The sequence below is a fragment of the Malania oleifera genome, chromosome 1 (assembly GCF_029873635.1).
Source record: "Malania oleifera isolate guangnan ecotype guangnan chromosome 1, ASM2987363v1, whole genome shotgun sequence".
NCBI lineage: Eukaryota > Viridiplantae > Streptophyta > Magnoliopsida > Santalales > Ximeniaceae > Malania > Malania oleifera.
The window spans coordinates 8,919,573-8,938,957 of NC_080417.1; the positions used below are offsets into that span (position 1 = coordinate 8,919,573).

General features: G+C 38.2%; 1 protein-coding gene across 1 annotated transcript; it reads right to left on the minus strand.

Annotated features, from left to right (window-relative positions):
- Window positions 1-18,110: 18,110 nt before the first annotated feature.
- Window positions 18,111-19,385, minus strand: LOC131147355 (transcription factor RAX3-like). Its single transcript, XM_058097055.1, has 3 exons — window positions 19,250-19,385; window positions 18,994-19,123; window positions 18,111-18,894 (listed from the first exon to the last, which is right to left on the minus strand). The coding sequence occupies exons 1-3, from the start codon at window positions 19,383-19,385 to the stop codon at window positions 18,111-18,113; spliced, it is 1,050 nt and encodes a 349-aa protein (XP_057953038.1).

Consider the following 19,385-nt stretch of genomic DNA (forward strand, 5'->3'; position numbering starts at 1 on the left):
TTTCTCTTGTACTTACTTTCACTTTACTGCTTTCTTTACTTGCTTTTGATTTATTGTTGTGTGTGTGATGAAAGGTTGCAGATAAGGATAAGCACTACTACGTCGCTGTTAGAGGGAAGTAGTTGGCCACGGATTCCCCAGAGGTACGTGTTTGTGACGTTGAGATAGGGTATACTGCGGTTACCGACCATGCTTCAGACGGTTGGTGCACCCTTTCTACCATGTGCTCTCGTACGTCCCTCTCTTGCTTTGGCCTGAGATTCTTGGGTTGGTACTTCTATCAAAACCTAAAGGAGTCTAGTCAAAGGCATGGCGTGCAGCGCCTGATTCAGCTATTAGCACTACTTTGTAGTAGTAGGGTAACATAGGTTTTACTTTCTTTCTAGTAGTGTTAGTTTACATGCTTTCATTTAATTTCTTTCCAGTAGTTGGATAGAAAATACCCTCAAAAATATCATCTTTTACTTATTTTCATAAAAAGACTCTAGTAAACTAATTTGGAAGAGGTTTCATAACTGCGCTTTAAGTCTCTGTGGATCGACACCCAACTTACCCACTTTCTACTGAACATGGGATTAGTTAGGTTATATAAATTTTATCTTTGGTAGTTAAGGACCCAAGCCTTGGCGAGCCTACCAAATCTTGGCATCGTTGCCAGGGACTTGGCTACGGTTATGAACCAGCTTCTAATTTAGGATATTGTTGCCTTGTTCTTTTGATTTGCTCTCCTTTTATTTTCACTTTCTTTTTTATTTTTATTTTTGTTTACTATTTCTAAAGTTTGAATCTTTGTGCTTGAAAGTGTGTATGTTTGGTCTTCATTCTTTGGAACCTAAGATAATTCACATAGATCCTAAGATTGAAAAATCTCGTAGGCCCCTTAGGAAACCTATCTCTAATCCAAAGAAGGTTGAGTCGTCTAAACTGAAAGCCATGGCCGAAAATAACCCACTGGTTCCCGCTGAATAAATCCCTGAACCCCAAGCTCCCTACCTACTTATGGTAGGAGAGCAACCCCTTCAGCCTCTTAGGAGCTACTTTATGCCTAATGCATACACATTGCCGTCCTACATCCAGTTCCTGGATGTTCAGGAAGCGCAATTGGAGATTAAGACTTCAATCATTTCGATGCTACCCAACTTTCATAGGAACCCCATTTAAAATCCTTATCAGCACCAGGATGAGTTCTTGGAGATTTATTCCACCATCCATATACCTAATTTTAGTGATGACGCCCTTTGTCTTAGGCTTTTTCCATTCTCTCTAAAGGATAAGGTCAAATATTGGCTGATGTCCTTAGAGCCGAATTCGGTGACCAACTGGGCCACCATGAAACATGAACTTTTGAAAAAGTACTTCCCAATTAGGAAGACTAACCAGTTGTGAAGGGCAACCACAAGTTTCACACAAACAGATGGGGGACTTTTCTTTGAGACCAGGGAGTGTTTCAAGGACCTACTTCGTAAATGCCCACATCATTAGGTCCCCAAGTGGCAATTAGTTCAAACTTTTTATGAAGGGTTAGCTGAAAGAGATAGGTCTATGGTTGATGCATCATGCGGAGATACTTTCCTCACAAAGTACGAGAACGAGGCCTAGGTTCTCTTTGAAAATTTGGATGAAAATTTTCAGCAGCACATGGCTACCACTCATAGACTACCCAATCCATCAACCTCTAAATCTAAGGGAGTTTATGAGTTGGCCACAACTCAAGACCTAGCTCCTACACTTCACACCATATCCCATAAACTTGATCAGTTTTTGTCTTTACGACAACAACCACAATCAACGGCGTATGTAGAAGTTGGCGTAATTTGTTCAGACCCTACACATACATGTTATAATTGCTCACATGCACCTTCCTAACTTGAGTTTGTGCAGGAGGAAGTGAAGGCCACCCACCAGTGGTATAATCGGCTATCAACCGAATTCGACTCAAATACCTATAGTCACAAGTGGAAAGAATATCCTAACTTCCCTTAGAGGCCGCAAGCTCTAGACCTTCAAATCCAAAAACCTCAACAAAATCCTAATGCTTCACTCCCTCACCCACATCAACATTTCCAAGATCCTCCCATTTCGGCTTATAGACACTCATTGTCTCAACAATCATCTCCTCAATAACCTAACTATGATTCTTTTTAGGAGACACTTTTGAAAGCCCTACAAAGCATTAGAGCTCATCGCCAAGTAAACCAGCAATTACTCCATTCTCACTCTCAATCCATAGCTAAGTTGGAGGCTACTATGGGACAACTAACTAGGTCATTTCGTAGAAGAGATGAAGGTGAGTTGCTAAGCCAGCCTCAAGCAATACCTAAGATTCAATGCGGAGTGGAGTGTAAGACCATAGTACAACCTTCATTATATAAAGTACATGCCCAGGTGATAACCACTCTTAGGAGTGGAAAAGAGATAAATAATAGGGTCGGGGAGACAATAAATCAAGAAAAAGGTAAAGAGAAGAAGAGGGCTAAACCTACAGATTTAGGTGTCCCCTTTCTTATAATTCGAAAACAAACACCAAAGCATCTACCTTGCCATAACATGAAACACTTCCCCACCATATTCCTGCGACCCCTTATCCTGCAACTCTCCATGCACCCTTTAAATCTAAGAAGGAGACCACTACTGAATCCATCATGGACATATTCAAGCAAGTTAAGGTCAACATCCCTCTCTTAGACCCCATCAAGAAAAAACTTGCATATGCCAAATTTCTCAAGGACCTATGCACGCAAAAGCGAAAATCAAGGGTGCATATGAACAAGAAAGTCAAGTTGACCGAGCATGCATGCTCAATCCTTTTAGGTCACCTTCCTCTGAAGTTAAAAGACCCTGGTGCTCCAACCATTTCATGTGTAATCACAAATTACACAATTGATAGGGCCCTCCTGTACTTAGGAGCAAACGTGAACCTTCTACCATACTCGATTTTCAAGCAATTTAATTTAGGAGAGCTGAAGCCCACCCCAGTAACATTAAGCTTTGTTGATCGGTCGGTGAAAAAACCCCAAGGTATAATAAAGGACATCTTAGTTAAGGTTGACAAGTTTCACTATCATTTCATAGTCTTGGATATGGAACCCTCTTATCCAACTAAGGACTAGTTCCCCATCTTATTAGGATGACCCTTTTTGGCCACAAAAAATGCCTGTATTCAACATAGGAAAGGGATTATGGATGTGTCCATTGGTAACATGCAGCTTCAGCTGAATGTATTCCACACATCTCAGCATCCACCTGAAGATGTCCACAATATAGATGTTGATATGATCGATGAATGTGTTGAGGATGTGGCTCCCTCGATCTTATGGAGGAATCCTTTAGGGGAGATAATTCAACCTGAGAGCAACCCCCTGTTTGGACTGGATGACCCATATGAATAGATTATCTCAATTTGTGATACAATATCCTGCTTGGAAGGAAAGATCTAGGTAAATGATACATGATTCAAATAGGAACGACATGCTTGTCATTGAACCGGGATGATTTCAAGGTGTGCTTTTGATGCATCTGGCTGAAGACAATAAACTTAGCCCTTCCGAGAGGCAACCCAACTTTTTTTCTTTTCTTTTCGAATCTTCAGGTTATATAAAATAGTGTGCATAAGATTTAGAGTCTAGGATATATTTAAAGCGGTGGAGGTGCAGCTAAGAGCGACCAACACTAAGCTGAGCGCGATCTGGTCTGCTTGCGCAGAGGTGAGCAATCAAATGCGCCCAAGAAATAATTGGTGCGACTTGGTCATTACAGTATAAAATATCATTTAGAAACCCTTTTTCCCCCGTGATCGTCCAACTTCCACAAACCACCCTCTTAGTCAATCTTCGTCGCCCCATTTGGGACTTCGTCGTCTAAGCTCTGTCGACCTCCATTACTTACCAATGTTCCTCCGGAAACCACTTTAGGAAGTCATAACACCGGTGACACTCTCGCTTAGGCACGCCATCTGTTCAGCGACACTTAGGGTTTTGAGTATGTGGTCTTTCATCGTTTCAAACTCGCTCTGCATTTCTCTTCATCATCCATCCATTCCCTCCCCATAGCCCCAAGAATGCCTCATCATCCCAAATCTAGGGTTGTCTCCAACCAACCCCAATCGTCTTGGGCCCCTGCCAAGCGAAGAAGGATCCCTACTCAGCTACGCGATGCAAAGTCGTCAAAATCTGAGCATCTCCCACTGACCCTAGCAACAGCAAGAGGTCAGTCATCCCAACCTCTACCAGAGCCAGAAAAGAAACACAAAAGGCAGAACATTCAAATAATGACCTTGGATGATTACAATTTTTGGCCAATGTATACGTTCAAGTTAGATGAGACGCAAGCCCAAGAAAAGAAAAGATTCTTTGTCGACATCCTCGAAATGAGGAAGTTTGACCATTATATAACCCCACCAGCAACCTCTTATCATCCAGAACTTATTCAAGCATTTTATCAAAATATGTATCATGACCCAAACACTGAGGTGTGGTCCATTACTGTCCATGGCATTGGGATTGAGCTTACTTCCGCCCTTATTGACAGAACTAGGTCCCACTCTGAAACTAATGATACTCCATAAGAGGCACTGGACTATGCCAACATGCATCATATCATCCACCAAATGTTCCATGGGTAATACTATAATGGCGGCAACATGGTACGTGGCACGTGTACAGCCCGAAGCAGAGTACCTGACTATTTGCTTCTTTGGATTTAATTCTTTAGCATAACATCTACGCCTCCGAGCACCATTATAAGTGGCGTGGCATCCATTTATAGGTGTTGTATGTTGTACAAAAATAAATGTAGTTGAATATACCTCAGCTAATATTAGATAAAATGATAATTTTTTACTTGAGGAATGTGAAACACTAAAGGTTGAAAAAGCCACCACCTAAGCCTGCCCGTGGACAACCCTTGAAGGAGTTGAGACGGCCCTTTATCCCCTATGCCCAACTAATCATGGACATGTTGTAACACCTAAGAATTAACCTCGGGAACCTGAATGCACACGTTCCCATTGGCGAGGTGACCACTGAAAGGACATCGCGCCAGAGTTTACAATTAGTAGCCACAACCAGATTAAAGGTCCATTAGTGGGCCCCATTTAGAGGACCTCAAGGATCTGAGATGCTTGTGCCAAACTTCTAGTACATCCCCAAGCATGAGCCCACACAATTACCAGCTCCACCTCCTCACCACGCCCCAAAGAAGAAGAATAGAACGGCAGATGCACCCTCTATATTAGCCACAGCTCCACCACCATCAGCGTCTCAAGCTGTGCCTCTGACTAGGGAAGACTTAGAATGTCCACGTCACAATCTAAAGCTCATCCATTTTGAAGTGGTAGATATGCGGAAGGATATGCGTTGAGGTTTCCATGCTTTGTTTGAGATTTTGCGTTTCATATCCCTGCAGGCTGTTGAATTTGTTATCCTTCCTGAATTTGCTACTGCGGCTAACCAAAATCCCACCTCAATTCACCCTCCTGCATCTGCTACCTCCCTAGTTCATCCCCCACCTCCAGCAGCTTCCCCAACAATACATTCGCCCAATCGTCATTTTCCTATAACCAAGCCACGTCCCTAGCCGATTCGAATATCATAATTGAGATTGAATCCTCTGGCAAGAAGGAAGAGGAGGCCTCAATGATAACTACAGTAGTGGGCGAGGTGCAGTCCCTCGTGTAGCTTATTGTGGCTTCTAGTAGTACACCACCATTCATTGAGCTGGAACCTCCCTTAACACCAGCCCCACCAGTCCCGATTATGACCAACGCCCTCATTTTACCGGTGGACTTACCACAGCTGCTAGCCCCACTGTAAGTCCAACCACCTCCCATCATCTATCGATATAGCTGATTTAGGACTATCTCTCCATCATCTACTTCATCTGCTCCCCCATTGACACTTAAGCTAGCTTCTAATGACCCTGCTTGTATACCATCTTCGACTCCAGTTTCACCAACCTATGTATCTACGGAAGAGGAGGCTGCCATAGGTACACCTTCTGATGAGGCCCAGCAGTTTGTGACAAGTACTCCGTCTGACGCGTCCGGTAACGTGGGTGGCAGTGTTTCAAATTATGACACTGGCAAGTCAGGAAAGGAGGAGTAGGATAGGCTTAGGGATAACCATTTGGGATCCTTGTGGCGCAACCAACATATGCACTATGCCTCTGCGGCACAATTTTCTTTTCTTTTCTTTCTTGTCCTTGTTCACCGTGTTTCTGTGGCAATCTCAGTACTTGTAACTCTTTTTATGTAGTGTATTGCCTTGAATATAAATGAATATACATGGTTCTACTCCGTGTCTTTTGTGCTATAGTGTATTTTTGTATGCATGCTATTTCTGGATTCTATAATATGCAGGTACACTATTTGTTATAACTGGCACCATGCATTGTCCTCTCCCATACCCGGGTTCTGTCCTTATTGCTACACTTCCATGAGGACTGAAGTTCTAAGTTGGGGGTAGGGGGTGGCACATTGCATGGCACATTTCATGCATGCACAAAAATGACAATTTTTCAACTTTTCAACAATTTCCAATGAACTCTATGTGTCCAGACCATGCTAATACATATATTATAACCTCTATATACACCTATATAACCTAGTGTTACATGCATAGGCTTCTCAGTTACATGATTTTATTATGCTTACTAACAATGCATTGAATTAGTTGCGTAAAATTCACATTACATGGCTGATATCTTGGTATTACTCTAGACAATTTGACTAGTGGTTTGTTTGGGTTAACACTGTGTAAATTCTTGTATTTACATGGTACTTCATGAGGCTAAAAACACACTTACACGTGATTTGTAGCACTTAGGGTTCTTTAAGAGCACTGAGAGAACACTTGTGGCGACTATGACACCTTGTGAAGTATCGTTGATCCGTTTGTTCATTTCTTGAGTTGTTGACGTCAAACTCTGAGTTTATAAAACTCAACCTTCCTTCTTTTGCTAGATTTCCTTTACCAATTAGTCTTCATTTTTGCATTTGCTAGCCTAAAGGTGATATCAAGTGTGGAGATATAAATCTAGGTCTTGTAACTTACTCAAGACATGAAGGTTAAGCCAACCCTAGAGACAGACTTTTTCCACGGACTCTTGTTCGAGCTACATTCCTATTGGAAATATGAAGACAATATAAGAATGTGATGATTGTCTTAGATGACCATGCAAAGAAAGAAAATGAAAAAGGAAGAAAAACCTGAGCAGAGAAAGATGAAAACAAAAATATACACCTGCTCCAAAAAAATATAAAGAGGTCAAGCTAAGGACACGATAGTACAATTCTGCACGTATGAAGGATCTTCTGCTAACCAATGCACTTGCTGAATTCATGCTTTGTCTAGGAATAAGTTCATCAAGGGTGGTCTTGATTAAATGTGGTGATTAAGTGAGAAGATGTTAGGGTGAAGGACCTGACATCTCAGTAAGGGCTGGATTCCTTTCCTATATGACTAGTCCACTCCACATTTCTAGTGTTAGTTCTTCAAATATGTGGGACATTTGATCATGACACTCTTCCTCACATATGAGAGTGAACCCATTTTATTGAGTGAATTTTTTAGGGAATAAACCAGTGAGGTTGAGTTAAAATGGTCGTTCTGTAGGTGCACTAGAGCACTCTGAGTGAGACAAATCATATACCTTACACATGCCTTGTGAAGTGGCCTATTCATACTTGGATTTACATGCCAATATTAACTCTGAATTATAATCATGGGTTGATTCTCAATGAGTTGTGTCTTGATATGTTTGTACTTTGTTGAAATTTGCATGACTAAATTGTTGCAGAGTGTGTGTATAATAGAGTCATGTATGAAAAGGCCTAAATGTAATTCAGGTATATTCTTGTATGTAAATTGATATAAATTTTGTTGCATACGACTTTATTTCACGATTCACTGAACTGGTGTTTGTGGGTATCGCCCTGGAAACTCTCACGAAATTAGAACTCGTCCACTAGGATCAACCTAGGGGTTGAAAGCCTTGTTGCATACGATAAATGCAACTGTATTTCCCGCGAAAGAGGATGTAGGTAGGATTTAGTAGTTTTCTTAGATTTTACTTTGCTAGAGGACTAGTAAAGTGTAAGTTGGGGGTTGTGATGAGTCCCTAAAATTCATGATTTTAGACCCTCATTTATCTTTGTTTATCCTCATTTTACTATATATTTACCCAGAGTTATTATTGTTCAGATCTATGTAGGGTGTGTTTCTTTTTTCAGGAAAAATAGGTTAAAACCATGGAGTTAGGTATTACGGAAGCCAAGGAAGATTTGAAGGAATCAAAGGTCAAATTAGATGCTCAGTCAAGCTCCTGAAGATTCGGATCATCAAGGGATAAGAAGACGATGTTTGACCATATGGCACGATCAGCAACACACAGGGGTGACTTAATATTCCACCGCAAACTCCAAAGTTCAAACTAAGATCAAAATGTTGCAACATTTGACCAAGTCCTCGACTATGTGACTCTTCAGGGTGACCACGTCGAGATACTGAAACAGAACTGAGAGTAGACTTACCGAGAGTCTCAACGAAGTGTTTGACTAAGAGACCTTAAGGGACGACTATGTCAAGTTCCTGATATTTCCTTAAGATCGAGATCCTTCACGTTTCAACCATCAACTCGACTAGCAAGACCCTGAGGTGCAACACAATCAAAGACATCGAAGATTCGAATTCCTGATTTTCCACAAGTCTCGACCAGGGTGCGTGCAAGAATGACATAGGGGCAACTTTGTCGACAGCGACGATCTTCTACGCAAGATTTGCTACAAACTTTCCTAACTTGTAAAATAAATCTTGTAAACCCTAAAGCCTATAAGTATTCGCTACGAACAAGAGCTCTAGATTCCTCTTTAGCCTATCTTAGGTTAGTGACAGACTTAAAATATAATAACCTGGAAAAAAATTTAAAAAATTATTAATTAATTAAAATTATTAATCAATTAATTAGTTAAACATTATTAAATTAATGTACTATATAAACAAATAAAAGGAATAATAAAAAATTAAATTAAATTAAAATTATTTATTATTAATCAATTAACTAATTAAGTATTGTTAAATTTGATTTGTTGAATAAATAATATGATATATATATATATATATATATAATATATAATATTATTATAATATATGATAAAGTAAAGTAAAACTAACTTTGTGAGGAAGTTTTTCTTATGAAAGAAATTTAAGTTGCACCCCCCCCCCCCCCCCCCCAACCTTTTGGAGACGTTAAATTCTCTCTGCCACTCCTCCGTCTTTCTTCCCTCTCTTCTCAATTTCTCGGCAGATATTTGGCTGAACGGAAAACAAAAGGTACCATTGGGTTCCTAGCTCCGCCACCTACATTTCTACTGAGCGGATTTATCGTGGGAGCGGCATAGGCACCACTCCTAGGGAAAGGTATATTTCCTCTAAATCCTTAATTTCTCCTTAAATATGCCTTTAAATTGACGATTAGACACCACTACGGCGTCCTAATCGTGATCGTCATCATTTTGACATGAGTAAATTTCCAATTGGGGTTTTCTAGGCCCCACTCCAAAACGAGAGTGGGATTTGGGAAAGTACGTAAATTAGTTATATTTGAGGCTATAATTATTTATTTGGAATTTATGGGCTTAGGAAATATTAAAATAATATTTTATTTAGGATTATTTGATGAAATTAGGATTTTTGATTCAGGGCTCGGGTGAGCACCACAGGTATTTTTCAGGGTCCCTGTTGGTATAGTTCACGAAACTAGGTAAGGGGAAAAATATATATTAAATCAGAATTTTTATGAATTGAATGGAAAATGAATTGTATTACATATAAGTGTATATGTCTCGGCATGGGTTTAAAATGTCAACTATTTAAATTATGTTTTTCCAAGTTTTTGGTTGTTTATTAGATACGTATATGCGAAAATGAACTAATGAAAGTGGGAAATATTTTCAGGATAATTATGTAAGAAATGGAAATTATATTTTCAGTATTTAAATGCTAAATGTGGGTTAACTTATTTTATAAGGAATATGTATGAATTTTATTGCTAAATTGTGTAGCATGAGTAAATGTAAGTTCTGTGCAAATATATGTTAAATGTATGAGATGCAGGCAAAGTAAGTAAAGCATTAAAAATAAAATATGAAATAAACTATGCTGCTTGTGTATGTTAATGCAACGATGTAAATGTATGATAGTGAAAGTCGTGTTAACAGATTCTAGTGCATTTTTATATGAACTAACTGATGACAGTTAAAATGAGCTGTGTTAGCAGATTCTAGCGTATTTTTATGTGGACTAACTAATGACGGCTAAAGAGCGGTTGTAATATGAATGAATGAAATAAAAATGGAATCAAATGGCAATGAAATGACAATGGAATGAAATGTGAAATTTGAACGATGTAAATGGGAAAGAGTCACTTAAAGTGAAATGTAATCCAATGTTTAAACTATGAACATGAATAGATGTGAATGGTTGAATAATGATAGAAAGAATAATGTATTATGATATTAGAAGTATATATGCTTGTAAAACATGTTACGATTGGGCGAGGCGTACTCTTCGCCTAAGGGTTTGCTGAGAAAGGCGAGTGCGCTAGTAACTTCAGATGTGGCAGTAGTTGCATAACGTACTAGGGCAAAGGGAACCTACTTGTATGGGCTGATAGATTTCCCTATCCTAGGGGCTTTCACAGGTAAACCTTTATTTGAACTGTGTGAGTATGAAATCAATTTAATACTTGAGGGCTTAATGAGTAAGGTGAGTGCCCTAGTATGCTTCAGTTGTGACCTTCGGGTTGCCTAAATATCAGAGCAGAGGGGTGCTACTTATATGAGTGGGTAATCACCCCTATCTTCAGGTAATCTCGTGGGTTAGATCTTTTGCATGTGATTGATTAGGTTCAGAGAATGATTTCAAAAATTATGTTAACGATTTTCAAATGTTAAATATTATGTTGTTATATAAACTCATGTTAGCCATACGTTGTTTCAATATATTGTTTCTTCCCTTACTGAGATGTGTCTCATCCGAATATGAATTTATCTTTTTTAGGATTTCCTCGAGATCGAGCGTAGAGAGCTCGAGGTTTTATAGAATTTTTAGGAAATAGAAAGAGTAAAGGGTATATTTTTATGTTAATTTTGAGATGTATATTTTATATTTTACGTTTTATGTATTAAAGTCTTCAGATAGATGAATAGTTGTGAATACTGGTATTTGGGGATTATGTTTTGGAGACATGTTTATATGTGATTACAGGTGATGAATAGTTAATTTGGATTATGGATAGGAATAGTAAACTCTGATATTATATTTTGGGAGATTATATTTATGTTTTTCGCTACGTACATGATATTAGTATATGGATTATCAGGTAAATGGATGGATCAGTAGCACTTCGGCCCACGTAAGGGGTCGGGATGTTACAGATGCTATCAAAGCAATGTCCAACCAGAAGTGTGATTAATTTCACATTGCCTAGATATGGAAATGTTTGGTTAGGAATGATTTATACCAAAGTATAGGATTGAGTTGCGATAAGGATAGGAATGGGTAGATTAAGATACCGTTAGGAATTCTGAGTTGTGTTTCGTAAGCTTGGGTGCAGAAATCCTTTGATGGTCTTCTGTGTTTTTCTGAAGAAGTAGCTAGCTTTAAAAAATCATGGTAAATCTATCGATGGTGATGTTTTCGAGCATAGAAATTAGAACTTGGAATTTGAACTCGAAGGTTAGGTTGGTTGATTTTGGGAGAAAAATCTTTGAAGGAGAATAATTTAGGTGATGTGATTTAATGGTTTGTGGTCATGTTGGGTGTTTGATATTTAAATTGGAGTATATGGAAATGTGTTGTATGAGGTTGGTTAGTTGACTTCAGAGGTTATGGTATTGGGAAAAACCAGCAAGTACCTCTACGTAGAGGTGGACAAGCATGGGTGTACTCATTGATTTTCGATTAAGGCAGATGTTGTCAAGGGCGCAAGTATGGATCTATGATTAAGGTAATAATGATTTAATTTGGCTATGGATGATTGATAAGTTTATATGATGATTTTATTTCATTGTGGATAATGTATGAATTCATTTGATATAGATATTGGGATATAGTGAGTTAATGAATATCTGAAATGAGGAAATGATTGATTAGCTAGCAAAATTTCGAGAACAAAATTTCTTTAAGGAGGGAAGAAATGTAATAACTCGGAAAAAAAAAATTTTAAATTATTAATCAATTAATTAGTTAAATATTATTAAATTAATGTATTAATTAAACAAATAAAAGGAATAATAAAAAATTAAATTAAATTAAAATTCTTTATTAATTAACCAATTAATTAATTAAGTATTGTTAAATTTGATTTGTTGAATAAATAATATGATATGATATATATATATATATATATATATATATAATATTATTATAATATATGATAAAGTAAAGTAAAACTAACTTCCTAAGGAAGATTTCCTCAAGAAAGAAATTGAAGTTGCACCCCCCCTTTTGGAGACGTTAAATTCTCTCTGCCACTCCTCCGTCATTCTTCCCTCTCTTCTCAATTTCTCAACAAATATTCAGCCGAACGAAAAACAGAAGGTACCATTGGGTTCCTAACTCCGCCACTGATATTTCTACTGGAGTGGACTTATCGTGGGAGTGGCATAGGCACCACTCCTAGGGAAAGGTATATTTCCTCTGAATCTTTAATTTCTCTTTAAATATGTCGTTAAATCAACGATCAGACACCACTATAGGGTTCTAATCGTGATCGTCATCATTTTGAGGTGAGTAAATTTCCAATTAGAGTTTTTCAGACCCCACTCCAAAGCGAGAGTGGGATTTGGGAAATTAGGTAAATTGGTTATATTTGAGGGTATAATTATTTATTTGGAATTTATGGGCCTAGGAAATATTAAAATAATATTTTATTTAGGGTTACTTTGATAGAATTAAGATTTTTGATTCAGGGCTCGAGTGAGCACCACAGGTATTTTTTGGGGTTCTTGTTGGCATAATTCAAGAGACCATGTAAGGGAAAAATATATATTAAATCAAATTTTTTATGAATTTAATGGAAAATGAATTGTATTACATATAGGTGTATATGTCTCGGTATGGGTTTAAAATGTCAACCATTTAAATTATGTTTTTCCGAGTTTAGGGTTGTTTATTAGATACGTATCTGGGAAAATGAACTGATGAAAGTGAGAAATACTTTCAGGATAATTATATAAGAAATGGAAATTATATTTTCAGTATTTAAATGCTAAATGTGGGTTAGCTTATTTTATAAGGAATATGTATGAATTTTATTACTAAATTGTGTGGCATGAGTAAATGTAAGTTTTGTGCAAATATATGTTAAATGTATGAGATGCAGGCTAAGTAAGTAAAGCATTAAGAATAAAATATGAAATGAACTATGTTACTTGTGTATGTTAATGCAACCAAGTAAATGTATAACAGTTGAAAGCCGTGTTAGCAGATTCTAACGTATTTCTATGTGGACTAACTGATGACAGCTAAAAGGAGTTGTATTAACAGATTCTAGCGTATTTTTATATGGACTAACTGATGACGGCTAAAGAACGGCTATAGTACGAATGAATGAAATGAAAATGGAATAAAATGGCAATAAAATGACAATGGAATGAAATGTGAAATGTGAACGATGTAAATGAGAAAGAGTCACTTAAAGTGAAATGCAATGCAATGTTTAATCTATGAACATGAATAAATGTGAATGGTTGAATAATGACAGAAAAAATAATGTATTATGATATTAGAAGTATCTATGCTCGTAGAACATGTTACGATTGAGCGGGGCGTACTCTTCGCCTGAGGACTTGCTAAGAAAGGCGAATGCTCTAGTAACTTCAGATGTGACAGTAGCTGCATAACGCACTAGGGCAAAGGGAACCGCTACTTGTATAGGCGGGTAGATTTATCTATCCTTGGGGCCTTCGCTGGTAAACCTTTGTTTGAACTGTGTGAGTACGAGATCAATCTAATACTTAAGAGCTTACTGAGTAAGGTAAGTACCCTGGTATGCTTTAGTTGTGACCTTCAGGTTGCCTAAATATCATAGCAGAGGGGTGCTACTTGTATGGGTGGGTAATCACCCTTATCTTCAGGTAATCTCGTGGGTTAAATCTTTTGCATGTGATTGATTAGGTTCAGAGAATGATTTCAGAAATTATATTAGCAATTTTCAAATGTTAAATATTATGTTGTTATATAAACTCATGTTAGTCATACGCTGTTTTAGTATATTGTTTCTTCCCTTACTGAGATGTGTCACACCCAAATATGAATTTATCTTTTTCAAGATTTCCTTAAGATCAAGCTTAAAGAGTTCAAGGTTTTATAACATTGTTTTTGGGAAATAGAAAGAGTAAAGGGTATATTTTTGTGTTAATTTTGAGATGTATATTTTATGTTTTATGTTTTATGTATTGAAGTCTTCAGATAGATGAATAGTTGTGAATACTGGTATTTAGGGATTATATTTTGGAGACATGTATATATGTGATTACAGGTGGTGAATAGTTAATTTGGATTATGGATAGGAATAGTATACTCTTGTATTATATTTTGAGAGATTATATTTATGTTTTCCGTTGCGTATATGATATTAGTATGTGGATTATCAGGTAAATGGATGGATTAGTAGCACTTCGGGTCCACGTAGGGGGTCAGGGCGTTACATAAGATGTCATTGAGAGACACTTTAGATTAGGAGTATAGTAGATTTCAATTCTTGTTTCGTTCAGTGCATGAAGTGTCTGACGACTTGTGACTACCAGCGGCATTCTTGTGCTTCTGTGTATATTACACGATCTTTTTTTGTACTTCCTGGCGTTAGTGACAGACATGATGAATGCAAAGGGATGATCTTTTTACATGCTTTCTCCTTTACTTACTTTCACTTTACTACTTTCTTTACTTGCTTTTGATTTATTGTTGTGTGTGTGATGAAAGGTTGCAGATAAGGATAAGCACTACTACGTCTCCTTCAGAGGGAAATAGTTGGTCACGAATTCCTCAGAGGTGTTTGTGATCGTTGAGACAAGGTATACTTTTGTTCCCGAGCGTGCCCCGGATGGTTGGTGCACCCTTGCTACCATGTGCCCACGTACGTACCTCTCCCACTTTGGCTTGAGATTCTTGGGTTGGTACTTCTATCAAAGCCTGAGTGTAGTAAGAGACATGATGTCCAACGCCTAATTCAGCCATCAGCGCTGCTTTGTAGGAGTAAGGTAACATAGGTTTTACTTTCGTTCCAATAGTGTTAGTTTACATACTTTCGTTTAATTGCTTTCTAGTAGTTGGATAGAAAATACCCTCGAAAATATCATCTTTTACTTCTTTTCATAACAAGACTCTAGTAAACTAACTTGGAAAGGGTTTCATAACTACGCTTTAAATCTTCGTGAATCGACACCCGACTTACCCACTTTCTACTGAACTTGGGATTAGTTAGGTTATATAAATTTTATCTTTGGTAGTTAAGGACCCAGACCTTGGCGAGCCTACCAGTTTCAAATCTCTAGGGTTGCATTGACGAAATGGTGCATGAACTTCTTCAACGTTTCTCTTTCTCCTTGGACAAGGCTCATCAGATGGGCCGAAGTTTTTGCTATCCTTCGGCTGCTGATAAAGTGTCTAATGAACTACTACTCTATTTTAGAAAAAGAACCAATAGAGTCAGGCTTCAAGGTCTGATACCATGCCTTGGCGTTCCCTTTTAAAGTGGTCACAAATGCTCGGCACATGATTGCATCTGGTGCACCTTATAGTTGTATCAACACTTTAAAGGTGTCTAGATGGTCGATAGGATCGAACAAGCCTTCGTACCCTTCCAAACTAGGCATTTTAAACTTGCTAAGCAGGGGAACATTCATTACCTCTCTAGTGAAAGGTGGATCTAATGATTTCAGTGAAGACTACCCCAAGGATGGGTTGCTACAAGCTTCCTTCATCATTTTCTCCAATTCATCAATTATTTTAAATCTTTCCTCCAGTTCATTGGATCATTGTTCGTTAATTCCCGCATTATTCACAGCCTCTACCTTCTTCATGGGGTCAACCTTATCATCAATCTCTGGTGGGACTGCAGTCTTCCCATGTGACTCAGGATCTACTTGATTAGGGTGGGGAACAAGTTCCTTATGATCCTTTTTTATATATAGGATCATACTGAACACGTCTTCCATTCTTTTCTGGAAAGTAAGGAACTCACCTCTTGTCACGTTGGAATTGTCACCTAGGGCAGAGTCTATGCATTGGGGTGATTGGATACCCATGGCAAACTCTGATTTTGAATTATTTGATGTGTTCATGATTCAAGGATTGGAAAATAAAACATCTCAAGAAGTTCCCACAAATAGGGCCAACTCCTGTTGAATAAATTTGAACGATCTTTGGAAACATTTCTCGATCACGACCACCTGAAATAGAGAAGGTAAGGATGGCTTGGAGGACTCAGGGTGTACTCTAGAGGATTACTCTAATACCTAAGTAAAGGACTTTGTTGAGAAGTTAATTGCAATTGTAAGTATGAATGAGATGTCTTATCTTTTTCCCACATTTTACAGTGGTGGAGGTTGACTCTTCAGTGATTCAATATTTATGAGAGCATCATTGCGCTTGCGGGAGTTACTTAAACTTTATGGACATTGATTTAAGGGTTTTGGAATATAATTTCGTAACCGCCACTCTCATCAATGTGGGTGATTTAGTCTTCCCATCGGTTATGGAAGATGGTTTAATGGAGAAATCGAAACCGTTCCTTCTTTTTAATGACATTTTTGGGGTATCTTAAGACTTAAAGCTCTATCAAGAAAAATTGGTGATCACAATAATTTTAATAAATTTTTTCTCCTTAAGATCACAAGGGCAAATTGGGATAACTAACTAAATTGTGAGGGAGCATTCCATCATGCACAGAAGGTGATCATTGTAATCGAATGACTTTAAAATAATGCGTAAGATTCAATAAAAATAAACTGAAATTTAGTGACCAATTAATATGAAATTGATACAAAAATTAGTGGTTCGTCACGAAATTTATCCAAAGATCCTCTAGTACCAAAAACTCCAATTAAGAAGCTTGATTGAAATATCCATTTATCAAATAGGAAGCTTCTCTCTCTCTCTCTCTCTCTCTCTCTCTCTCTCTCTCTCTCTCTCTCTCTCTCTCTCTCTCTCTCTCTCTCTCTCTCTCTCTCATATTTAGTAATTGCAATAAGCATATGAAATGGGCCAATATATTAATTAATATGGGCAGTATGCGCTTTCACAATTCTTATTGTAAATGCAGACACGAAGACAACAATAAGGGGATGCAGCCACTTTTGGATGCCCTAATTGCTAGAGCCGAGCAAGTTGACGCCAAAACATGAAAGCACCTTTCCAACTTTATTTCTGCCTTTTTCCTGGGAAGGGTTTGGAGACCTTTGTTACAGATACAATTCAACCCATGTTCCGAATAGGTTTGTGGGGGAAGGGATTGAATTGTTTATAAGTGGAAAATGCTCATCATACATAAATAAATGATATTCATCATCAGCTGGAGACAAAGTCATATACATGAAAACCATTTCCAACCCAGTCCAAGCCCCCAGCTTCAAATTAATAGCCCATGCTACCCAGTGGAATGCTCCGTCATACTAATTAAACATTAATTTCAAGCCTTTCCAAACCATAGGAATGAAGTTCTCAGTCCCAAACAAATTTATTAAGATCAAGATTCAAGAACCCAGTACAGAAAAGCTGTTTGCAAGTCCACAGAGAAATTAAATATGAGACATATCCCTCTAGTTGTTCATGTATCTGTTTTCACATTTATTAATAAGTAAACGGCGAGACCCATTTGTTATGTATTTCACATCCAAGAAAATAGACGCACACATGAATATTATAGACGGGGAGGTCTCCTGTATCATTTCCCACAGATATATATATATATATATATATATATATATATATATATATATATATATATATTGGGGTGAGTATTTTTTTCCAATGCCATTGGCTTCTTAATCTTTGAATCCTCAAAAGTGAATCGGCACGAATTTAGCTTGAACCATCCAATGGGCAGTGCTGCTACTGCAGCCCGTAGTACCGGGACTGATCTTCGAAGGCAGAATCTTGTAGCATTTCTTCCTGATGATGAGCTTCATAATTGATGGAGAGCATAGGAGGATGATAAACCAGTGAACCTATATCTTCCCAGCTGGTACTTTCAGCAGAAGTACTTATCTCCATTCCCTCCAATTGTTGTGGATTGCCATAGACCAGGTCATGATCCAGCTCCAAAGGAAAGTTGCAGTCTAGCCCAGCTTGATGAATCATGTCTGGAGGAACAGCCCCATTGACATCATAGTGGGTGCTTGGCAACTGGGGAAGAGTGCAATCGATGGAATCCACGGATGCTGAAGCAAGCTCGTATAATCGGTTGCAGCGGGTGGACGAAATATCAAAAGGGTATTGAAAATTTGTGCTGCTTTGCCTGTTTGGATGCAAATAATGATCATCAGAAAACAATCTTCCTTCTTCTGTCTTGATTTGCAATTCGTAGAGTACTGGTTCTTGGTCCCTCTGATTATTAGAATCTTCTCGGTTCGGATTAGTTATAGTACTAGTACTCGCCCAAATCTGTTGATGATCAGGCCAGTTGAGGTCTTGGTTCATGGTTTCTTCAGAAGCAGTACTAGTAATCATGAAAAAACCATTCTCTCTCTTTGTGTCTTGATTGATGCAGTTTGATTTCTGAGAGTGTTGCTCCTTTCGCTGCCTGCCCAGCAGCTTCTTCTTCAGCCTTGTGTTCCAGTAATTCTTAATATCATTATCGGTTCGCCCTGGCAATTGCGCAGCAATGACAGACCACCTACATGTTCCAATAAAAAGTTCTTCTATGTTGAGATCAAAATGGTTTAATTTTAATCAGAACGAATTAGAATTAAGATGGTAGCTTGATGGAGCTGACCTGCTTCCAATACTTATGTAAAGGCTGCAAATGAGGTTATCTTCCTCCTCTGAGAACCCTCCATGCTTAATGTTTGGTCGAAGATAGTTTAACCATCTCAGGCGGCAGCTCTTCCCGCATCTCTTAAGGCCTGCATCATCAATTAATACACTACGATCATCTTATACCCATACATACATATATTCACATATATATACATTCGTATATTTATGTGTATAATCAGAGTGTGAGTGAGAGTGGGATTGTGTGTGTGTACCTATCTTCTGGGGCAAGGCGATCCAGTTGCCGCCGGTGCCATGCTGCTCAATGTAGGACTTGAGTTGGGCATCTTCGTCGGGCGACCATGGCCCTTTCTTTACGCTGGATTTGTCGCAGCAAGGAGCTCTCCCCAT